This window comes from Pieris rapae, chromosome 9 (assembly GCF_905147795.1).
Source record: "Pieris rapae chromosome 9, ilPieRapa1.1, whole genome shotgun sequence".
NCBI classification, from domain to species: Eukaryota; Metazoa; Arthropoda; class Insecta; order Lepidoptera; family Pieridae; genus Pieris; species Pieris rapae.
The window spans coordinates 198,572-225,092 of NC_059517.1; the positions used below are offsets into that span (position 1 = coordinate 198,572).

General features: G+C 32.5%; 1 protein-coding gene across 2 annotated transcripts; it reads left to right on the forward strand.

Moving 5' to 3' along the window:
- Positions 1–938: 938 nt before the first annotated feature.
- LOC110999918 (trace amine-associated receptor 1) lies at positions 939–26,297 on the forward strand. 2 transcript variants are annotated; one of them, XM_045629628.1, is made up of 10 exons: positions 2,760–2,867; positions 2,953–3,071; positions 22,609–22,976; positions 23,054–23,179; positions 23,927–24,043; positions 24,341–24,480; positions 24,926–25,088; positions 25,261–25,392; positions 25,529–25,654; positions 25,727–26,297. In XM_045629628.1, the coding sequence occupies exons 3-10, from the start codon at positions 22,758–22,760 to the stop codon at positions 26,189–26,191; spliced, it is 1,488 nt and encodes a 495-aa protein (XP_045485584.1). In that variant the 5' UTR covers positions 2,760–2,867; positions 2,953–3,071; positions 22,609–22,757; the 3' UTR covers positions 26,192–26,297. The 2 variants fall into 2 exon arrangements, with proteins under 2 accessions (XP_022124900.1, XP_045485584.1); XM_022269208.2 differs by lacking the exons at positions 2,760–2,867; positions 2,953–3,071 and adding an exon at positions 939–1,112.
- Positions 26,298–26,521: the final 224 nt, after the last annotated feature.

A 26,521-nucleotide genomic window follows, 5' to 3' on the forward strand; every position in this document is an offset into this window, starting at 1 on the left:
AATTTCTATCGTAAATCGATAACGAATCGGAAAAGCCGTTTTGAAGATGTGTAACATTTAGACACCGATTGATTTACCAATATTTAAATATCGGTAATGTTTGACATTAAAGTTGCCTATGAAAAGATCAAAATATACTGGTTTCCTGTAAATGAACGTTATGCCTTATCAATATGATTAACCGCCTAAAATGAAGAACGCGTTTTACTATTTGGCAAGAGTTCAACTTCAATATCTCTTTTCCTATAATCCTAATAAGATTGCAGGCCACAAGTTACAACTATATTTTGTATTCGTATAGTTTTTTCATTGCAATGATAAGGTTTTAATTTACACTTTTAAAGTTACGTTTAGAGGTTTATCAATCTAAACTCCTTAAGATAAAATCATTTTTTAATAAAATGCGAGTTGATGAAAGTTAATCCTACAGGGGAAGGCAAAGGTAGAGCAGAGTTTAATTATGATTATTTAATTTAATAAATTACACACTAAAATTAAATATATAAAAACACAGAGATCTATACTATACTGCATTTCCCAGTGACTAAAATTAACATAGCCTATACGTCACAACGATGTTTATAACCAAACATAATGCGTACCCAACGTAACGGGGGTGGAAGCCACTAATAATATATGTAAGTCCTCTTTCACTATGTATCATTTAAGAAAAAACTGATTTACGTATGACATTTATATTTATATGTTGTATATCTACAGAGACTTCGCGTTGAATCACGATCGTAATAAAATTGTCATACAAAAGGGAAACCGAACAAAACTTTACAAGATTAACCAAAGACAAGTAACAGGGGTGTAAGCAGCTTATACAAGAACTACTGAGTCTATCAGCCACGGATTTGAATCCGCTGGGAGCGGGAAATTTTTCAGAAGCCTTCAGACTTCAGGCTGCACAACTTTAGTGTCGACATCGACGCCTTACGGAGCGGTCGTGTAGCGAGATGAACGCTTGCGATCTTTCGTATACCGAATAATTCTGATTGATAAATATGAATGAAATACGTAAGTGAATGGTGCACGTAAATAGATTTTTTAGTATGATGCAATTTAAAAGTTTTATACTGTGCTTCACAGTGTAGTTAAAGTTCTTGGTAAGTCGAAAGAAATTTTACAAGTATTGTTCAAGGTTAACTGTGACTTATTTCATGTTATTATTTTTTCTATTACGTTTAAGTTTTTCATACTTAACTTATTCAATTACATCAGTTAGCCTTTATTATTATGTTTTATATTTAAATAGTTTAGTTTTGGGTTGTTTATTTATTGCTATACCACAACTACTCTCGAATTAAGACAATTATTACAGTACGTGATTTACAACTTTTATCGCTAAAATAAATTTGATCTAATCTGATCTGTCTACGAAAACCTGTAACATCATTTCATGAGCGTATCTTGAGATAACGTGATTTATCGCCATCTTGTTCTACGAAATCTTATAGATGTCTTCATAATTTTTTTATACTTTCTTAGATAAATTATAATGCCTACAATCTTCTTACTTTTTAATTAAAACGGTTACTTTTTTCTGTAGAAACCCGAAGAAATAATAAACATGTAACGTTAATATTTATAAAATGAGAAAATCTTACAGATTCTTATCAAATTTTACTTTTGCATTTTTTGGTTTCAGAACGAGACGCTTTACTGTTTAGTTAAAATTAACTAAAATAAATTTAGGAATCAAAAGTATAATTCATTTATACATAAATAAGGAACTTATAATATATATTTAATAAATGAAGATACTTGAAAATCCTGCAAACTGTTAGAGGGAGAGGATTTATAGCATTTTTTATTACCCATGACATTTGTGGGGTCCAATTCGTTTCCTGTTTTCTTGGGGTTCCATGCATTAGGCTTGAGGTTGTAAAAGAACAGTTAACGTAACAAAATCTTTTTTTTCAACAGTATACTGGAGGCTGATCATTTTTTAAATTTAACTGTTTCTTCGATAAATTCCTGATCTCCTTAATAAAACCTTCGTATTTATCAGGCATTATACTTAGTATAATAGAAAAAAAAATTGACATAAATATATAGTACAATGAGAGTACTCTTGTTACGAATACCAGCAATAAGCAAAGCATTTAATTTACCACCGAAATGAAATTTTACCAGGAATTGAATGCTTTCACCTCGCGGTTTATAAATTGTGCAATACAAACTTAAAGCAAGCAAACAGTCGTTTATCGCTTGCTATAAGTCTACTACCAATACAACTTACATTACCGATTTACAGAATCAAAATATACCGCATGTTCTTACAATATAGCTACACAATTTATCAATTTTTTTAAAATATCTCAAAGAACTATGCTTTAGTGCCATAAAAATAATGACTTTGAACATAATTTTGAAGTAATTGCCATGTTTTTGCCGGCCACTATTAAGCCAACTATTGTTGAATCACGCCTCTGGGAGGAACGTCTGCCAGCAGATCTAAAAAAAACATTTTATACTGAATAATGTGCTTTCGAGAGTATAAAAGAAAAACTGACAACAATTTCATTGTGAGAAGGATCTTTATTGCGAGAGAGGTTTTAAAAGGTTTCAGACGAGTTTAACTTAATGGTTTGGTTCACTTTAACCGCTATATTATAGAAATCCTTCAAGTTAATACCGTTTTTTTTGTATTGATTTATTCATAGCACTAGTAGAGCTTCTAGATGATTCAGATTATATGAGTAATGGATTACATAATGGATCACACAAACTGAGACTAAATAGTAACAGTTGCAGTGGCAGTTGATGCAAAGATAATCAAAATTAACTGGATTATAAAATCCTAAGAAGACCGCAGTCACTGGACGGCTCTCTACTCTCTACTTTCTACACAGTCATAGGTAGATTATAACCGATTGCTAGAATCTTCTCGATAGTATTGCAGTTGGAATTTAAATATAATGTTTAAAATTTCAACATTTTTAGGCCCTTGCACTTCAAATCACAATCTTGCCTTACGCCCTGTCAAATGTCTTCTCTGCAGGCAACATGGATGAGACGTCAGATCAGATATAAGTACCTATAAAGTAATAACGAGTCCAGGGGTAGGTACAACTTACATTAAATAACTTAATAATCTTTAATGTACCAAGGCAAATATTCTTGTGTTGTATTGTCATATATCCGAATGATTTTTTTAATCACGAGTAACCGAGCGATATTTATTGGTCTGATGGAGAAATATAATCAAATTTCTGTTCCGTTTTATCCACAATTTGGTGTTATATCCTCCTCAGAGCATGTAATTGATTTAACTTTCCTTGCTCATGGCACTTTACTTGAAAGGTCGTGAACTGATTTCTTGTCCGAAATCAAAGCGGAAATGAAGTCTTTGAACGAAACAATGACGAATCGGAGACAATTCTGATACCCAATTATGTAGACGGATTTTGTTGAATTGTTTTATATAATCATCTTTCTAGTTACGTACTTTTGTAAATATTTATATGATTTGTAAGCCCAATAGAATCATGGCTTTGTGCCGATGTATGGTTTAGTTTACTACATTAAAGGTAAATATTGTCAGCAAAGCTAATACAGAGAAGAGATTTTACCACCTCTGACTTTTATATTGAATTTGTTTAAGGACGACCGAATAGATATATTTTAATAATCTGAAAAATATATAAGAAACATGAAAATAATGAGCTTATCGCACAAAAATGTAGTATTAACAGAAACATAAGACTACTTAGAGGTTGTTAAAAATACAAACGAAAAAGTTGTGAAGTGGCCAATCTCTGTTGACAGAGCCACTGTTACTAAATTAGCCTCAACCTGCGACTCATCTAGCATAAATTTCGCTGAAATTAACTTTAAACGTTTCCATAATAATCTCATCGTTATAAATATTGAAAAAGTTTGATTGAAAATTAATGATTTTTGGAAATTGGGAAATGAATGTATTTTCACATGACTTAATGTTTACATTAAATTGTATTGTACACATAAGTGGCATTAATAAAATAAACCAACGACCTATTGGTCCTCAAAAAATGTTGTAACTTTTAGATAAATGAGAAAAATAAATTTTAAGCAATCTTGGTCATAATAAAGTTATTTATTATAATTAACACTTTGATACTCATAAATTTAAAATATTCGGGAAAACAAATAATGACGATAAATTCAATACAGTTACATATATTATTGCCTTTTATTAACATAACTTTTACACATTTAAAGAAAAACACTTTTTTAACGGATTGAAGTTATGTATAAACTTATAATCATTTAAACATAATTTTAAATTTAACTGACGTTTCGCGTGCTTTAATAAATAAATATAAGTTCATACATAACTTCAATCCGTTAAAAAGACCTACATATTATATTGTTTACACGTCCCTTGGTAAAAAATTCCTGCTAATACTTCCGTGTTCCTAATGTTTAGCATTGTCAATGATAAAATATTCAGAAATTGCAAAAATAATTTTATCTTATTAAAAATAATAAATAAGTTCTTTCAATATGTTTTATTGGAATATGTTAAAGCGATTATAACTAAAACAATTTTACTCTGCAGCGTCGCCTCTTAATTCAGTAGTAGCAAAATAAGCTATATTTCTATAAATTTATAAATAATGAAATCATTCCTCTGCATTATAATATAAGCGTATCAATTATTAAATTTCAGTGAGTAAGCAAAACAAACGGCTTGAAGGGGTATTAAGAACAGTATCACTACTTCAATAAAGTCAAATGATAAGGGCATAACATTAAAAGGCTTCTCGTTGATCTACGGAACATTGACAAATTATGTGAGGCTTCCGTTTGATATGCCCTCGGTCTAATTCATTTAAAACTTGTGACCACGTTCACTTATATACTTGACAACAACAAGGGTTGTACGAAAAATACTTCTATGTCAACCATGTAGTCAATCAAAGCTATATTACATACAATTAAATATTTTTTATGACTAACGCAATCAACAATAGTAACTATAAAGAAAATGTTATAAAATAACAGTTAATTTTTAACTATGTGAAATTTTAAAGAAAAACCCTGAAATAAAATATTCTTCGATTACTCGTTCGTCTTTGATATTTATACTTTTTAATGATCTTCCCGTAGTCGCGAGGTATCGTCTTCGCGTAGTTTTATGGTTATGAAATATATTAATCTAAAAACAAAGCACAGAAGCAGTTACATTTCTTGTAAGAATATACATACTAAATTATTGCGTAACAAGTGAAAAGATTAGAAACTAATACGTTGCACCTCGCTAAGACACTAAAAGACATTTGCCGCACTTCTTCCGATTTACTTTAACAGCAATACTCATACAGAAATATACATTTAATTATATTGGTATGATTTTATCTTTATATAAACTATAGTCAATATGACATGATAAGGTTGTATAAGAACAGTCTTTACTCAACTACATACATTAACTAAAGTGATTGTTTAAATCACATACATACAATACCTATGAAAATATTATATCAACACTCGATGCCCGATGAAATGCAACAATACGCCACCTCACGAATTACCTAACTCGACATTAGATGTCACTAAAAACTATAGTCATTGAGTAAATTGCTGAATATAACTAGAGTTAAATTAGGTTAATTTGAAAAAACTACCCGTTGAACGATTCTAGACTATTGTAAAGAACTATATATATTTGGTGATTTTCAAAGTCATCTTAAATTATATATGATTTGGCTTGGTGATTTACTCGGTTACTTTTCAAATAAAATTAGGAGAGGCTCTTAAACCTAAGGAGTTACTAAAACGGTCGTTTAATTAAACATCAATTACCTCTTAATGACCAAGTACACTTCTTAACGTGTAAAAAAAATTTAATATAACTTTCATAAATAGATTATTATTTTCGTTGGCAAAATATACTTTTATCGTATTTTATACTAATAGCCTTCGCCATGTTATAAATCAAGTGTCCAACACGATTCTGTTTCGATTACTATAATATATCTTGTTGACTATTCGCAAGATGTATGACTAAGGAGGAAAAGATGAAAACAGTTTTCTTTACAAATCTATAAGACACATTCAGAAAATTACCATACATTTATATCCCATATGTTCCGACTTTTAACTGCTTCAATGGCTAGCATTTTCAATAGAAAATCATTAGGCCTAGGGTTCAAATCCCACGCCGAACCGGATCTTATGGATTTTAACTAAAAAAAAAACTTTTATTATAGTTTTATGTTCGCAGTCGTTTCTGAATCTGCTCTCATAATGCTCCGGTTGTATTAGACATTCCAGCTTTAGGGGTAATCGGACAATTATCTCTAGTTTAACAGTTTCAATACGGCTCATAACATGTTTTTAACGAAGTGATGTTTTTGTTGTGTGAATGAATCTATGTGCAAACGAATGTATGACGAAGTAATATTGCACGATCGCACGCAACATTTTAAACCTCATCAAATGGCAACCAGTTGTGTTTGGGGGCCATGTAAATCAATTGCTGAGTATTCCTAAAGGTGCACTAATCTATTCATTGACGACCTACACTCGATATATCTGGTTGAATGCGGATAATACTGTTATTGCCTATTCGAATCGGAACTTCAAGCTATACAAAGCGTTTACTTAGGATGAGATTATTGGGTCTTCGGGCTTAAATTACAATATCCAGTGATTAGTTTCTTTCATAATTGTGGATTGAAAACCTTAAGGCATTTCTATGTGGCAAATTGTTTATTTATTTCGTTATCCCAAAGCTAATATAAATTTTAAAAAGTATAAAAACAATTATACTAAATACACAGTTATATATATAAATATTTACGTAAGAAATTAAATCGTATGCGTTAAGGTATTCAAGGTTATAAGGCATATAAGCTTACTTACTTTACAGATAAAATGTTTTGTTCACTTACTCTCTGACAAAGGTACTATAAGCATTATAATCTAAATATGCAATAGTTTTAATTTTTAACTAATATTTGCAAGGAATAAATGCGGCGTTATTATTATTCGTTTACACGAGATTAAATATTCCATTACAAATTACAGCGTTTAAAACAAGCTCATCCCCTTCTTTTCCGAATCATGGCAGCGTTATGGTGCAGGAGAATCCGTCCCTGGGTATGCTCACTCAGGCTGTCCCCCGTGTTCTAGGGGAACAAAATATCGCTCAACTGCAGAGGCAAATCTAGAAATAAACTCACGGCTACACAATTTTACATAGACTTTACTTACATTAGGGGGCTTCACTCTAATTGAAATTCCGTCCATTTTCACCTTGAGACGGCGAAGCCGGCCTTATTGTTTCTAACGTAGACCAAGATACTTCCCTCGTCTGTTGAACATTTGCACTATCCAGGCTATTATTTTGAGCATAATTTTAAACTACAGGCCGGTGTATGCCTTTACATTAGTGAGGATATTAATTTCCGTCGCCTCTTACATTTGGAAGAATCCGATCTTTCTACCTTGTGGGTACGCGTAGAATGTGAAGTGTCCTCCCTTGAAGGCCAGCTACGCACTCATTAAAAATGGGTGTATGTGGGCTGCGATGACTACCCTTTTTAGGCCACCCGCAGGCTCGTTTACACTCCTATTATATAAAATATAAAAATCTGACATTTGCCGTGAAATATGATCGTCAATAGTATAAAAAACTTATATCATTTAGTACTAAACAAGTATTACTCTGAAATGAATAATTTAAAAAAACTGATAAAGCAAAGCATAAACTTGTTGAGAGGCGTATTGAAAACTGAAATGGAAATTCAACATTGCGATGGCATGCAAAGTTAAGGAAGTTACATCACTGCACCGTATGTATTTAAATGTAAGTAAATTGAACTTTGTATTGAAATATTTACTTTACGGTTGACATTACGTGTCCCTCATTGACTTTTACAATATGGAATTTGACTTGGAGAATTGGTTATTTATTTATTTACGCATGTAAAAAGAAGTGCTTAAATAAATTATGCTATGTTGGAATCGGAAAGATCTACCAAAGTATTGCACGACGAACTCTAGAATAGAAAAGAATAAAAAAATATACAAAATAAAAATGATATTTAAATAAAATGAAACTGCACTCGGATTCCCTGTGTTGTGGGGAGCCAGTTACACACACAATTTAAAACTAAGCTATGGCAACACGATAACAATATTTACTGTTCCAGCATAGGACAAGCTGAAAAGATGTAGTTTATTTTGGATAGTCAATATATTATGTAATATTAGTTTTAAAACGTTAGTGAAAAAGAGATATGACATAATATATACAAACATCAAATTTCAGGTTAAAGCATCGCAATTTTTAATGACACGTTTTATTGTATAATTGTACATATGACACAGAAACGACAGCAGTAGAAAAATTGTCTGAAATAATTAGTAAAATACCTTGGATTAATTGATTATGTCTAAGGTGATTTCGTAGTTTCGCCGTTAATTAGTGTCGGGAAAATTGGCGCAGCCTAAGCGTTCATTACAGGATATTATAACAATTAAAAATTATGGTACAGTCTGAGGTGATTTTGTATATTTACGTATATTTTTATGCTGATTTAAATAAATCGTAATATGCATTTTATACCAGTTGCAAATTATAAAAATTTAATGAATAATATTTTTTTAAAGATTTATTGTATTGTCTTTTATTAACATAACTTTTACACATTTAAAGAAAAACACTTTTTAACGGATTATAGTTATGTATTTAAACTTATAATAACACGCACGCTGTAAAGCACGCGAAACGTCGGTTTAAATTTAAAATTATGTACAAATAATTATAAGTTTAAATACAACAATACATAACTATAATCCGTTAAAAAGTGTTTTTCTTTAAAGATTTATTGTTATTGTTTTACCAGACGTATTGCGCATTAAACTGATTAAACATATAGTTTTAAATTGGAGGCACTTGTCTTCCTCTCCCTTGTTAACTTGATAACTCAATTATAAATGAAAATTCTTAATGAAACATATGCGATCTGATAATCAATAGATCTTTAAATACGTATTTTAATGTTTAAATAAGATAACGAGGAGAAATTAGAGAATTAAAACGAATTGAAGCGCAGCTGTTGCTTTCTGAGTGATATTCGCAATTATTAAAATACCTAAATTATTACAATTTGATGAGTTCCTCAAAGAGTTCATCAAAGTCTGCTCCTTGTAAATACTAGATTTATTTATTCGTACTAAATGCTAGATGTGTTAAAAGCAAGATCTATCAGAAGTCAATTGCATAAATATATTTTTGGTTCCTACAAATTTTATCTTCGTAAGAAACGAATGTTACCACTACTGTACCTACTTATTTTTTAATTGTTAACATCTACCGAAGGTAAATACTGAATAGTTAATTGATTGCCAACTTTACATAATTATGTTTTGCAAACTTCATGAGTATGTGATTTCGCGAACAAAATTACTGTAATTTATTTTCCGTGGGATTAATTTAACTCATTAATTAATGACCTCATTGATTTAATGCTGATGTCCGAAGTAGCAGATTAAAGAGTTATCCTCGTTTTAACATGAAAAATTGGTGGAATTTATCGGCCATTTAGTATAATATATGTATATACCTATTTTTAACCTAAATAACTGAAGCCAAATTTCTTTATATTAAGCGATTTACATTAAGAATTTTCCTACATATAAACTTAACGAAAGAGGACAACACACCACACTGTCACCTTAAGTATGATATATGTTATCTAAATGATCTTAATCATCATATCCTTGTAGCAATTTTGAACCCAAAATGTTTTCCTAGGTGTCAAACGCAGAACGTTAAGGTAAAAGTTCTAAATTCCTTTCTTGTTGTTTGCACTTTTTCATTTGGGATCTGTAGGAACAACGCCTAGTGGAATAATTGTTGAGTCGCCTTTGCTAAATTATTCATAGAAATATTTCTTATTAAGCATCCATAATTTATGGGAACACTCGTCATCGCGGCCAACATTGAACGAGTATTTGAGACAAAACCTTTGATTAATGAATCCCAATTTTGGTACAAAGTTATAAATTGAGACAGATAATTAATATTTAAAGCGATGCCGATGCGAAACCCTAATCTGAAATATTTCATTTTTTAATTCACTACGATTTCTCTGGAGATTTTCTCTCTCTCCGCTACATTCAGATTTTTGTTTATGATACACGCGTATTTAATGTTTACATTTATCACAAATTATCTTTGCACAATGCGCACTTCCTAAATATTGTTTATTACCTTATTTGGAACCCCTTGATATTTTCAGAAATTAAGAAAACAGCGTAATGGATGTTTTATTTCAAACATAATTTCTTCTTTGCTTTGACTACTCGTGTAAATCAGCCCGGTACGTAGTGCATACATGTTTAGCAGATTTTAAACTTCAGAAAGGAATAAGGAGCAAAGTCCATCGGAATTTCAATAAAAAGTTCTCAATTAAATTGGATTCCGTAAACAGTCCATTGACGGGCACGAAATTCGGGACCGCTTTTAAAATTCATTTATTGAATATTTGAAATTTTATGGGGCTCATATTAATTGAATTTATTTTAAATTTATGTCAAATGGGCGACTCGATACTTTTTTAACGCATACTATTATTACCTATATATTATCGAGTGAGCGTAGAAAATATGCTTATATTATTTGTATGTCTGACAATTTCGATTTGTATTTTTTTTATTAAACATATGAATTAAATATTTAATATTATACTATTCAAATAACTGGGTTATGATATATTGTCTTTATGTCTATTGTGGCATATATTAGAATAATTATCAATGGAACAAGAAGTCCTTTGAATATTATTAATATTCAGTTATAATAACTATCCATTGAACAGTTTGTATAATTAAGTACGATTTGAATAATCATATTGAATGTGTAATGAACAAAGCTTTGTGATCAAATTAGGACTAGAGATCGTCACTTTGTAAATCTAACCAGGAACTCTGTGACAGCAGAAACTCTAACTAGTAAATCTATAAAATATCATTCCCTTAACTAATTTCAAAAATGTTTGAATGTTTTTTTTAAATGCAGTGTAAGCAAATTATATCAAGTTTAAATTAGCATTTTTTCATCCGTAAGATTGCTATAAAAGTAACTTTAACAAAAGGTTTTCGTAAAAAGCTCTGGAAGTCTTCGCCATCCTTGTTATTATACAGTGAAGTAGCTTTATAGCACCTTATTAAGTTTTTCTCTGGTATCAGGCAAGCATTCAAAACTTTTTCGATCTTACGAACTGTTTACAAAATCATTTTACGCGCTGTAAAATTTAGGAATTTTGTTAGTGAATATTCTCAGTTCTTGAATATAGATAATTTAGTTTTGTGGATATTTTGATTTTTTCCATGTCTAAAGAAGAACATTTTACATTTTCTAACCATGAAATTTTACTAACAGTTTAGAGAGATATGTATCAACCATAATAGCTGTTGTTGTTTTGGTAATTATCAATAATGACGTGTGCTTTGATAATGTGGCCATAACTAATGAACAGTGGCGAATAATCAAACTAGGTGACTGCATTACCAATTCCGAATACATTTACACAGAAAGCGTCAAAATGGTAAAGTGCTTGGTATAAATTCATGGATATTCAAGATTCTAAACTGGTTAAACAGAAGCTCGTTTGGCATCGTGCTTGAATATTAATCAAATAATATTAATCAGTAACCACTGTGAAAACTTTCATTGTAGTAGTCCTGGTCCGTGAAGTACCTTCGTGAGACGAAACGGAAGATTAATCAGGCAGACAATATTCTGCATCTGTTACGTGTAATTTTCTAAACAGACAAGTATTTGCATACTACTAAAACCACTTAAAATTCATACATTAGAGGATTAGATGCATGAGAACAAAGTAATACTATATTGCGTTGGCACAGGCAAACCATGTACAAATATTATGAAATACCTTTTACTAAACATAATGATTTGAGTAAAAAAAATATTCAACAATCTTCATACTACATTCTGGTCGTTATTTACAAATAAAGATACCATGCCCGGCTTATGAGATCAATAGAATCTACTCGAACTCTGTCGTAGCTGGAAGGCGCTGTTTGACACCGGTTAAGGTCTACGCTACTCAAAGCTGTTTACTAATGCCACGGGATAAGTTTGCCAAATGTATATTCAAGCAAACTGCTTAGTGAGACTGCCCAACTTGATGCATTGAGCTGCTTTTATTATTTAAATTTTGACCAACGCTATTAATTATTCTAATTCAGCTTAAGAAAATCAATTACAAAATTACATTATGTTATTAACTTATTGCCAACGTACGTACCGTTTTCCTCAACGTTTAATCCAACGTTCGGATCGTCGACGACCAATACCTATTCAAGTGGCTTGATCTTTCGGCATTCAGTTGAGATGTGGGGTAACTCTCCATCTTCTACCGCATTTACCATCGTAAGTATTCAAAGGAGTTTGGATTATTGATTATTGCAGGCAGGTTTACGTAAGACATCGGGTCCTTCAAGAAAAGAGCGTGACTATTCTTAAAAGACCGGCAACGCACTCGCGGGCCCTCTAGGAATGAGAATGTCCATGGATGGCGATATCACTTATCATCAGATCAGCCTACCGCGTATGCCACACATATTCTAACAATAATCATATCATAAGTACATCAGTGATCTGACTTTAAGCTTCCAAATAATATACTCTAATATACCGAGTATGTACGTGAGTCACATAATTAAACAATATTAGAAAAATTGTCAATTCACGTTGTGGTATAGTCACATTGGGATAACTTTTGCTGCCGCATTCCGTAATTGTGTAAAATAAATTAATCTATTCCCATAATACAATATGTTCATTTTCGACGGTAAGGATTTCGCAGAAAAGCTAGTTATCTACACGTGTTCCAGTATAAATAGTGTAACAATCACAGCGTTGTATTAGCATTTAAAAAATGATATTCCATTCGAATTGCGGTCAAATATAACGTCGCTTTTCAGGACATCGTCGTGCCACTCACGTTCTGGGCGATGACAGATGGACGGTCTATTGTTACATACTGAATTTACAGCCGCGAAACACGTCCGCATTGTGTAAACTTGTACTCTGATTAATCTGAATAATAGATTTAATATTTTGAATTATTTGTGTACAGTTATTTATTAGTTTATTGATTTAATAAGGAAATACAATATGTGTTTTACTTGACGCCAATTTGTTAAAGGCCATAACCCATTAAAATATATTTAACTTTATATTTATGCAAAGTACTTTACCCAGATTTTGGCTAGTTTTAAGAAAAAAATTAAATGTGACAGACCCTTGCTCGTCACCGCAATAATTTCTATGGTTCTTGGCAGTGTGTTGCAAAATCTCAAGTAAATTGAGAACGTTCTGGAAGCTTTATAACTTTGGGTTGACGGTTGGCCGCTACCCAGAAGTAATAATCACATAGTTTGGATTATTTACTCATATTATTAATCTCAGGAGGAAACATTTGGCTTGAGAATTCCCTTTGCACATAATTAGGTTTCAGTACCTGCCTCTGAAATTGCTTAGTGATGTAAAAACAGCTAAGTATCTTATTTGTTTAGAGGGGCTTAGTATCAATTGATGTTAGACTTTTTAAAAATAACAAGTAAACATTAAGCTTTTGTAGTTAGTATAGTAGTTTAAAAAATAATGACATCAAATTATCGGGACCATTTCCTATTCATGGCGTGTCCATCGTTAGAGGAATGCAATTATAATTTTGCATTCTATAATAAATTCACATTCAAACTTATGTCAAGCAAGAATGGACAGACTTAGAAATAAACTGACAACACAGCAATAAAAGCGACTAAAAAGTGGGTAAGCGATAAAGCTCACCGCCACGATAAATTGTATAGGGACATTCGACTTATAGAACATACCATTAGTGCTCGTGGCCAGTTCCTTTGTAATACTACGTGACAAACGATGCGATTACATTGCTGAAATGGTCACAACTTTGCGGTGCGTTTTACATAGGTCGCGGTCAGCGCACATGCAAATGTATTGGGACTTACCACAACTGCTTAATTTGTGGGGCTTTATAAGTCTTTAAATTAGCATATTTTCTACAATTAATTTGACACAGTTCGTTGAATATTATTAAATGGTTTAACAAACTTTTATTAACAATCACTAACGACTTAATTATCTTATAGGTTATTAAGTTTACTCAATACTTAAGGACGGCTATGGTAAATAAAGTTTTTTGTGTTATACATGTTTTTAAAAGTTACATAATATAATTTATGTTAAAGCACTTACTATAAGAAGGGATTTATCGTACTTTTTTAAATAAATATAATCTTGTAAGGTTCGAATTCTAAAAATGGCATGTAACAAGCAAATTGAGCAAATGCCAAAGAGATATGCTAATGCCGACATTGATTTTCCATCTGGTGTCGATATACGCGTGTGAAAGGTAGTATTGTGCTCCCTTTACTCTGATAATGAATATATAATGTATTCCTGTACAAATGATACCGAATAACGTTATCTATAGAGATACAAATTGCGACATTCTTTATTCATCAGCCCTTGAAAATTTGATTTATAATATTTTATTTCAGTATACTTCAGACGATAAGACTCTACTTTTAGGGTCTATTTCATAATGTCCTGATAAGTTCCAAATAAGCTATTTATTACTTATTGGTAGGATAAACACTATTGTTGCGTTTCACGACTGTCAGGTAGCGCGAAATTTCTTCGGAACTTTTATCTTCCGAATAATTTATGTGTTGCATAGCTATTTGGTACTTTATCTATACATTGTGAAATACATCCTTATTGTCTGTCTTACTTTAGCAATTATCACGTTTACAAACTTGAACGGTTTTATTTATTTTTCAAAGCAAATTTTAATAAAATAAACGCTAACACAAAATTAAGACAGTTTGATGTGCTTTATAATTTTAATATTTATAAAGTGAACCTGTCCACTTCGATTCTTGGGAAAAAAATTCCTAAACCAGGCCACGGATTCGAAGACAGTACCTATAGTTGATAATTACATTAACGCACTTGGTTATTTAAAACAAGGTTATATAACAAATATCAGAAAGCTGTAACCAAACATAGTAGATAAAAGTGTTTTTATATTTTGTAAGTTATAAAGCCAGTGCCTGTGATAAAGCACGAGCCTGATAAATAGAATATCGGCGCAGGCCAAACTAATAAATGTATTGCGTGATACAGCGGGAATATCGAATTTATCAAATCCCCATATTTCTCGACTGGAGCGGAATACATAATCGTAGGTCGACAAGGAAAACTTTTTCTTTACAATGTTTTTGCTACATGTGACAACCGATCGAAAAAGTTCACTTCATTCCACGTCATAACTTTTCTTCATTTATTTCTGTACTTTAATGTATGACGTGACAGGCTTACACAAGAGTTATATAGATATAGAATCGTTCATATTACATTATTTAATGGCACTATATGTTACCGGTTTATCTTAGGTTAGTTAATGTTAATGTTACCTGCTTCTCGGGATTAAATTCAGAGACAAAAGACAATCTTTCCCTTAATAAATAATACTTTAATCATAATATGACTATACCACAGAGTGCAACGTATTTCCTCATATTAATACAAATACAGCGTAAAACTTATAATAAATGTGTGTAACCGTCGCGTAAATCACTTTAAATTTGTAAGAAACTTTTCATATTAGAATATTTTAGTATGCTTGCCTAACTGAATAACTGAATAAATGAAATGAATAACTAGTCTAGCCATAAATACTCTTACATAAAAACTTTTTTTTCAACTTTTTAATTATTTTGAATTTGGAACACGTATATTATTTTAAAAACTTCTATTGATTTTGCGCCATTTCACATATTTTTTTCGTGTTAATTATCATATTTCAATATGGATTGGGGTGTTAAATAGAATTGTTTCTTGCACAAAGTATGGTATGGTATGGAGCCGTCGGTCATATTCCAGACACTTCAAAAGCTTGGTTCCGTCTTGGTAGCCGAAGATGCGTATATCGTACTATCAACATATACAAGCCTTTATCTCATGCTAAACAACAACCTTTTTCTCATGTGAAAAACCATCAAGCCTAACTAAAACAAAAAAAATCGGATATGATTAAGTCGACAATTACCGCTAGATATGGCTGAAATATTGGCCTTGACGTACGGAAATCATACATAACATTGATAATTTTATTTTAAAAAAACAACCCTAATCACGATGGTGTTTTGAAATACGTTAAATTGAGCTTATGTTGCCATTTCTACATTATTTTACGCATATTTTATCTGTGTGTTAAGTAAAACTTTATTGTGAACAGCATTAGCTCAATGTCGTAACAAGCAACTGTGACGTAATGGCGCGTTAACAACTTAGAAAACCTTAGAATATTGGCAGGCTTCCAGCTCAGTGTTGTCAGTGACGCCACTCTAATTAGATTTACTCAAGTATCTTAATCGTGTTATTCTTGTTAGGTGTTTGGGCTTTGGGTCAGCCAGCGGATTTCTTAATATGGGATTTCATTTTAATCTACGGAACTATTTCACATTTCTTTTACGTGACCCCTCAGGGGCCCGTAGAAAGATTTTGGCATCAACACCAAGAAATACAAAATAACAATATCAGTGGCAACAACAAGACTGATATAAAATTTAATTTAGTTTGTTTTTATATTGGTACACATAAGATGTGACTCTTCACAGTATTGTTATAAGTTGGTTCTAGATTGCAGTTCTTAATCAAGATCAACAGCATAGACGAGAAGAACACGCAGAATTATCGCTGTCACTCTTTGATCTCCAATCTCGCCTTTCCTAGCCTCGAAGCTGAAAACCTTAACTGCTCGGATATTAACCGTAAAAATGAAATAAAAAAACTAAAATTAAATTAAATTCATATCCTTATTAAAAATTACTGAATTTTAAATCATATAGCAACCCGTGCCCAGGCAGGCGTTAACGTAGAAACATTTTATAATTTCAACTCCTATTTGAATAATTAGTCTCGTTACATTTTTACGCGGTCTAATTTCTGTAAACTGGTTTAGTTAAATGTGTTACGAAACGCAAGATGCATTCATCAATTCATCCATTGACATTATAATTAAGAAAAAATATTTCCAAGCAATTTGGTTACACAAACATGCATTGCATGTACATTGCTTAATCTCTAGTTCTTTAATTACTGAAATACTAACAATGAAACACTGGATAGAAACTTTTAGATATGGACGCTTTGACACAGTTTTACAAACACATATTACCCTATTATAAAACTTGGGTTGAGATAAGTCTGTTCGTTGCCATGGTTACCGGTAACTTTTTTCCCATGTGACAAAGACTAACAAAGCCGGTGCTATCATTACATCTATATACACTATTACGATACGTACATGCATATCATCCAATTAAACTATGACATTTAATTATTACTCGTATCAACAATAAAATCGAACAGCAAAGTGAAGTCAATATTGCACTCCTTATCCTTATAACACTGTGCTCGACGCACTGATGTAAGTTATGACTCTCATATTATGAACACAACCTACACTTTTATGTTCTCATTCATATCAAACACTCTTTCATTGCGCTTTTATATGACGCTTTTATTCCTTTGATGTGAAAGTTCATTATAATATGTAAAGCACACTTTGAATTTATTGTTCTAAATTTTAATCTGTATTTAACTTACGCACAAATTTTTCCATCACTTTATACTTCTTTTGAATTCTTATGAATTCAGTAAAAATTCACTGTAAGATAAACAAAATACATGGCCACGTTTCATCATCTTCGTCATCGTATTTCATCGTTTAGAATTTAGATAGTGATTTTTGCGTATAAGAAACTGTTTTACACCAATTCAACCACAAAACTATATAATCTATATCAAACATAGGTTTATAAAACTTGCCAGGCATGGCCTAAGTGAAATATGGTGTTTCCAGGACAAAAATAAGTTTTTCTCACTAGGTTATCTAATGTGACGTTGGGCGTTCAATTGTGGATGCCAAGCGTCAAGCCAGCCAAGTACATGCGGCCAAGTAGAACGTATCCCTGACCCATATTATCTGAAATTTATACTAATATCATTAAGGCAATACTAATTATCACGTGGCTTTTTATTACATATATTAATCGATTCGAAAATAATAGTTATAGGTAGAGTGAAGTTCTTTCCATCTTACAAGTTTAGTCAGTTCTTTTTCGGATTAAAAACTTTTTTAAGTTATAACTGTGGAACTTGAATAGAACCTCTCTTTGTCATACAAACTGATTCAGCATTAACTCAAGCACTGCGCTTTATTATTAGCCTACATCTCCAAGTTGAAACAATAGACGTCTATCAACAAGCACAAGAAATCTTAAATTCAAACCCTGTTCAATTCAAAATCTGTTCTAATAGTAGATTTTTCTCAACAACAGCCTTTAGGTTCTTTACGTATTCGAAATCATGTTGCTACTTTTCAAGTTACTCAACATACCAGGGTGTGACCTAATAAAATACGGTCGCGGTTAGTATTTCAATACTATTAAAGAAGTGGTTTTATAATATTCTTTTCCAAACATTTTTATGGATAATAAATAAAAAAGTAATTGGAAAGAAAGAAAGGTAAAATCTTTAATAGACATAATATACAGGATTATTTAGATAAAGTGAAGTGAGCAGACCTGTGTATCCTATTCGAATGTTACGAAGCAGCTATTATAACCAGATTCATTTGGACAAGCTTTCTTTGATTTTAATTAATATTGTAGATAATTCAAGTGTTATTAATAACTCTTCGAAAGAATTGACTGTGTTGCAGCTTACTCAGTTGTGAAGGAAATTCGTTATGCCATAGAGTAATTTCTATATCTTCAATTCAATATACTTATCAATTGTCTATACCAGCACAGTTTAATCAAATCTTAGTCCTGAATTAAGAGACTAAGATGTGAAAACCATTATAAAAACCAAGGAAGACGAGTTTAGAAGCTGTTGTTTAATTACTATAAAATTAAGCTGCTTTTTATATAAAACGCGAGAAAATTAATATCACTTTTCAATTAAGAAATAATGTGTTATAAAATGTTGCTTAAGAACAGCAAACTATTTTCTTTGATCGTCGTTAATTTCCTAGCGGAAATAACGTTCGATGTTTCATATGAGAGCGTATATAAGTTTTCAATGTAAATTAGTGATATAAAATCTATTCATAAGATACATTAGTTGCTACTTTAATAGTGGTCGCGGGTTAAATACAAGGTTGATAGTTGGTTAGGAATAATGGGTATAATTAATATTAGCTTAGATGCTTCTCAGCAATACTTGACAATCATACGAAATCTTGTGTATCCTTCGAACAAACATAGTTGTCTAATATTTATTAGATTAGCGATCTACTCTTAAGCATCTCATGAAAGCTGATAACACCTGATATTCTTTTAAAATAAAGTTTTTCTCTCATTTATTAATATGTCAGAGTTAAATATAATATGAGAAAACTGTCAAGAAAATAAAGCTTAGTTATTAAGATCTTCATAAACTATACCTATATACAGATATTTACCAAGAGTTTAAATATCGATTACTACTATTGTCGTCATTAATTTACAAGTTCATATTTCATTTGATATAATCCAATTTTGCGGGCTAAGGGTTAAGACCCAAATATTGGTCATCCATTCTTAGATGATCAAAGTGGTTAAGTAAACTTGGTACACAGACGAATTTCATACAGCCATTAACCTAAACAAATTTATTGTGGATCAATCATCGAAAAATTCATAAAAATCTTGATATAATTTCTAAATATTTCAGATTATTAGTAATCAGTACTAAGCTTCTTTAAGCAGTTTTTGATTGAAATAAAAAACTGCTTAAATAGGCTTAAATCTTAAAACAGTAACAAATTAGAAACTAAATTAGTTTGATATAAATCTCAAGCAATAAACTCAAATGGCAGTGCAAAGTAAACACGTATTGTCGCTCAATAGCGTTACGGTTCGCTCTCGCACTTCTGTAGTTGTTCTTGCTTTCAGGCTTTTGAACTCCTTATCTCTTAATGTCAAGGGAGAAGGATCTGCTGTAGGGTAATTCCGACTGAGAATTTCGACTTTGGGATTTTTAAATAGCTATTTCGTCATAAACTTATGTGGCCATTCCGCAGTCAAGGGGACAAACGGGTAGGACGGATCGCCTGATGTTAAGTGCTACCGCCGGCGATGGACACTCTCAGTGCCAGAGGCTTGCAAATGCAATTAGCTTCTTGCAAATGCCTTTTGTTAATAGGCTCTTTTTCACCCTAAGTCGAATCGGTTCGGAAATACTACAGTGGGCAGCTGGATACACATAGTGATGGTGCCTTAAAATTGGTTAGTTGTGATACGGGTGGAATTCTGCCTCGACTTCCGATGATGAAACTCAGCTGCGTATTCCGAACAAGTCCTCTAAACACTCTCCATGGTAAATACGATAGTAGATGCAGAGTGATGACCTTTTGGAATCATTTGCAAGCGTGTGTATATACGTATAGGAAAATTAGCTTCAGTCTTGAAAAGAAATATTATTTTCAGTCCAACAATTTGCGTTTGCCTATTACGGAATTTATTAATATTACAAATAACCATACCTGTAGTAGTTCTATAAAAAATACACAGTTAAAAAACTACTTTTGTGTATCTGTAAAACATTTATTTGTATTCAAGATAACCTCTACTTAGATAACACAGGAAGAATCTTCAGTTTAGGCTTTATTTACTGCTAGCTAACTCATTGAATGAACAATTTAAACTGTGGTGGGATTATTAAACTGGAACACGAGAAACGTAATGTAAGCTCGTTGGAATTTGTATATCTAGTTGAATTTTATTTTTTTACAATTTATTTTAATCCAGATTCTGAGAACCAGATTGCAGTTTTTAATAAATTTCTTTCATGGCCAGGTTAATAGTAAGCCAACTATACCTGACACATAGTAATTAATTGAGCACCCGGCCCCTTAAATCTATTGGGGGAAAGATGGGTTGTGATCGCACGGCTCGTGGTTTGAAAGTTCGATTCTCTGCTGTTTAAGCTAATAGAAGCTATTGTCTTCTTAGCAATTACATTAGGTATTATTAACATACTAGTTTAAGCTATTTTTGAAGTGGTTAAATGGTAGTCTTAAATATCAAACTTCAAGTAGATGAGGTAGATTTAAATTTTCCATATATACTATGACTTTGTGCAAGTTGTGTGTCTGTCTGTGGCATCGTAGCTCCTACACATTGATACGATTGTTTTGGTTAAAAAACTGACATGAACACCGGCTTAATATAATTTAAATTAAAAGTTATGAAAAATTCTATTTAATTATTCATAGCTTTTAATTTATGCGTCAAGTAACTTAGGCGCATAACGGATATTTACTTTATTTCCAATTAATTTGTTCTGAGAGTGGAGTTGGAGTTGTCGGTATAAAGTATAGGTATAGATATAGTATAAAGAGATAAGGTGGCTGAATCTCTCGGCTGGATTTCCCAACTCGGTTGCGATCGTCAACATCCACCACTGTTTTAATGTAAATTGGGAACATACTGTGCTTCATGTGGCATCAAATTATTTCAGTATAACAAGTATTATTATTATTTTCTTATGTAGCCAAGTTCACATTTCGAGGATCGTCAGGCCGCTTAATTGTCATTGCTTGTGGCGGCATCCATGCATCGGGTTGTCGCTCTCCCTAAAATATGGCGAGGGGGCCGATGGCTGGCCATGCGCTATACTCGTGAAGGGGTGCTACTTGTGGTGACACGAATTCTAGTCTGACCGAATTCGTGTATGCGGTGATGTTAGTTATTTCTACTGTGATTTGCGTGTGACAAACACGAGAATGTAAGTGCGCGCTCCTATTTCACCATGCCTCCTGCTGATAGAGGACAAATCTTTATTTTTTTATGTTTTATTATTATTAATGTTAATTATTAATAGTTATATTAATTACTTAAGAAGTAATGTGAATCGTGGTGTAATGGTTGCAGTACATTGTAAAAACAAAAAACTTGGCCATTAAAAAGAGTGGCGGAGACTTTATTGTCATTTCTTCTCTTCCGTTGTACGCCTTTGATTTGAGAAGTGGGAGTAAATGTAAAATTATAAGCATTTAATGTATATTTATTTTTTGACATTCACAAGCAGCTAATGAGTGAATCGTTCGTATAGCTGAATATTAATAAATTATCTTGACTTTGACTTTCCGTTGAGATGATTAACTAATATTGTTGAAATCGTTGCCACGGCAGGGATGTTTGAAGGAATGAGGCTATAAACACTTTTTTATTACTTTAGCTTGTTTGGTTTGCACAAATATATTTGCTATTTGGTATGTTGATAGCTTTTCAAAGTCAATTTGAGAGAACTCTTGTTTGACCTATCACGCCTGAGGCAACTTACTAAAGTTACTTATAAACTTTGGAATAGTATACTAAACATATATTATAAAGTGTTTTATGGTTTGTCTTGTGAAATGTAACAATAATTTTAGTATGTAATTTAAGAAAAATAAAATAGGCAATGTACTGAATCTTAATTTACCACATACGTAACACATTTACTAAATAGATTCACATTTCTAATAATGATTTTATTAACTTTTGTTGCAGATAAGAAGAGTGTACGTAGTTAAAGTGGCAGAGAGACAAATCTTGGCTGTGTGATATAGCAAAAGAGGAAACTTTTGATAGAGTCGCATTGTATAGATCTCAATGCCTTATACAAAAAAGCATTGCGCTGCTCCTCGCAGGCGCCGACTATGTTTGACTCGACCAAGGGTGCATTGCTAGTGGCGCCCTCTCTTGCTAACAGCTCGTGCAGCTTGAACGGTAAAGGCTGGCCATCGACTTTCCCCGCGACCGGAGATATCATCAAAGCCTTCTTCATATTTGCATTGTCTATGGCAATCGTCTTTTGTAATCTAGTCCTCATCTGTGTTCTCAATAATAGAAGATATATTAAGTATATAGAAAATCAGGTAAGTTGATAGAAAGAGAAAAACTTAAGTTTGATACATTTTAACTAAGATTGATAGAGCATACAATACTTTCACAGCCACGATATCTGTTAACCTCACTCGCGTTGAACGACTTATTTACTGGGATTTTGATAGCACCTGTCGCACTTCTGCCTGCCTTATACAAGTGTTGGCCGTACGGAGAGATATTCTGTCAAATTCAGGTATGATTTCCAGCAAATCAACAATCACTATTATAAGACGACACTTACACGTCAAAGTCACGTAATCTTTAAGGGTTTAAGAAATAAATTGCATGATACGCTGTTATTAATTTTACATTCCAAGAGCATCAAAATGTAATGTAGTTAGAGCGAAGCGGAGGACTGAAGTCCCAGTAAACCTTATTTACACAAGAGCCGAGGAGAAAATGAGTAAAGTTGTCTTGCAAAAAGTTTAAAGTAAGCAATCAGGTTGATATAATCCTGTTGCTCAATCATAAAATAATGTAGAATTTTCTGTCAAAACAGTATTCTAATACGAAACTCATGAAATCCTTTTGATAAAATGATGGATTAATCAACACAATGATGTCAGATAACAATAAACGCCTTTGTGATGTTCTATTCATGACACGAATTATTCAGTCAAAAGATTAAATGCGGATAAAATGTTGGCGGAATCATCGGCTGACAATAAAGCCCGTAAACTTCTATGGTTACAGTTGTTAAGTTAACGTTAATGGCTAACGATGACCGAGCAGAAACTCAATATTTCTTAAAGTTTACTCTTTGTGAAATAACGTTATCTCTTCCTTCCTCGGACTCTCAATTCCCTTTACACGGAAGCACAACGCTGCCTTTATATTACACAAGATGTGGCCACTTACTTCCGTAATATTGTTCGTGATTTCTGCATCCAACGTCGTGCGCCACATTAGAGAAAGCTGTGAGGACAAATTTGTTTTACAGGCTCTTCTACGGGGAGCTGTGAGTCAACAGAGTGCTGTTATTCTAGTCTGTATGGCGATAGACAGATATTTGTATTTGTTACACCCGAGCACTTATCATAAACACTCAAGCAAAAAGGTAAGCGGAAAATAATATTTTTGTTTACCCGTAGAACGCGACCATTGTTGTTCGCTTCCGTCAAGGAATAACAAAAAATTTAGAGAAAAGTTCAGTTAATAAGAAAAAAAAATATCTTTTTTACTATGATATACCTAATTTAGAATTTGTTTTTCTAATAACACTGAAAAGGCGTGTATACTGTTTGTTATGCAAATAACCAGATGATTTCTAACATATACTACTTCCTTGAAGTGATAAATCACGTCCGTAACTACTCCGAGATATGAGTCATCCTCTCACGTTATTTCCTTTCAGGGTTGCGTCCTAGTTATAAGTACAACCTGGATTCTATCCGTTTCCTTGTTCGCGATAATGGTGCTACCGAAGTCGGGTTATTACTTTAATGCCACTGGTCTAATGGCGTGTGACGTCTTCCATAGTCGAGTAGCATTCAGGTATAGTATTATTTGAAGAAAACACTTTTTTAACGGATTGAAGCTACGTATTATTATAAATTTAAAATGATTTTACCTTTTTAATTTTTTTTAGACGTTTCGCGTGCTTTATAGAGTGCGTGGTCACGGTGACTGATGACAAAGGGCGTTAAATGTCAAAAATTTATTTCCCCGGAGTTGATATCGACTAAAAGATGAAGGGTTTTTTGCAAAAATGACTCACGGTGTCCTCTATTATAGTTATGTAAAATAATTATAAGTTTATAATAATACGTCGCTTCAATCCGTTAAAAAGTGTTTGCTTTAAATGTGTAAAAGTTATGTTAATAAAAGAAAATAATATTCTTATTACAGATTTAATCCTCTTTATAGTCAATATCATAAATAAACAGACATATTTCATACATATTACTTTAAGTTTGTTATAAGACTAATAATTTTCCAGAATTCTCTCATGCTGTGCCTATTATTTCCCCACCACAATGGCGCTTATGTATTGCTACGGATCAGGTTTCCACGTAAGCAAAACGAGGGGGAAGTGTGAAGATCCCCGCCCAAATGGATTAACGCAGACTTGCACGAAAACACACATCGACATTGAGACAGTGGTATTCACAAATTTCTTGAAATAGTTCAATGTGTCTTATGATAATATTCTACGCATTATATTTAAATCATAAAGAATCACTATACAATTTTAAAGTTGGATGTATTAACCTAGGAATAGTTATGATTTCTTCATAAAAATGGTTTAAGAAAAGCAATTTAATTTATTTATAGCATATACAAGCGCCTATACGACCGCACAGTGTAAGTACATCACGTACTATGGCTGCGATGTCCTTAGGATTTATTGTTATGGTGACACCAGCGACGATACAGGAAGTCGTCGCCGCTTGCACTGGGTGTAAGGTACAATCGGATTTCTTTATATAAAAGTTCCAAATGTTTTGAAGATCAAAGAATAACATTCGATCTTACTATTAAATAAGAATAATTGAGTAAATGTATATGTGAAGACAAGTCAATGCTTTTTAATTGTTTACAGGTTCCTCCATCGTTGGATTTTATCGTGACGTGGATAGCCCTAAGCGATAGTTTTTGGAATCCATTCCTCTATTGGCTCCTAAATAGTCATTTTAGGCGAATAAGTAATGATCTTCTACAATATTACGTAAGATTTTTTCCTGACATTTTTATTTTTAGTTTTCTAATTCATCCACATTAAAAATATTTTCTATTTTAGATTTGCTGTCGGAAAACGAAGTCGTTTCCAGGTTACGAAAAGCCAACGGGATGCTGCGGTTCTCCCGTCACATCTGACGGTTTACATTCTAAAGGCGAGTTTGAAGGCCTTCGAGAGAAGTATTGGGGGGAAATTCTAGAACGCACCGTATCTTCGAGTTCCCTACATGCACTTCAAAAAGCCTGCCACAGAGATCCTATACGATGCACGGGCTCATTTAAAGGCTACCATGGATCATGTAAGCATGGATCCAGATTTTTTGACGGATATGGCCCCACAGAATACCGGCATTTGGATAGATCAGCATTTCAGATAGAGTCGTGCTCGAGACATTGTAGATTAAAAAGTTCAGACATGTGCCTATTCAGACCTGGTGCCTTTGAATGCGGTCGCTCGAGATCGAATTTGAGCCTCGACGAAGGTAACTTCAGCAAAGCATGTAATAACAGACATTCGGAATTGTGAGAGTTTCGAAATTGCCCGGTTTTCGGGCACAGAAGTAATAGTGTTAGTGTTTATCCCGGGGTAGAACATTTTAACTCTAATATCAAATGGAAGTTCAACGACTCGCCGTGTGACGATGACAACTTTCCGAATTTGGAACATAATTTAGATAGAATACGTAGTTTGAGTCATGAGCGGAGCTTTTCATGTGCCAAGGAAATGGAAAATTTATTACAAGTTGAAGTTAACGATTTGAATGAGGAGGATTCCGATGAAAACAAAGAGTGTAACGGTGTGCACGAAATTACGGATGACAAAATTGAGTTTAATGGAACACAAAAATTTTCTAGA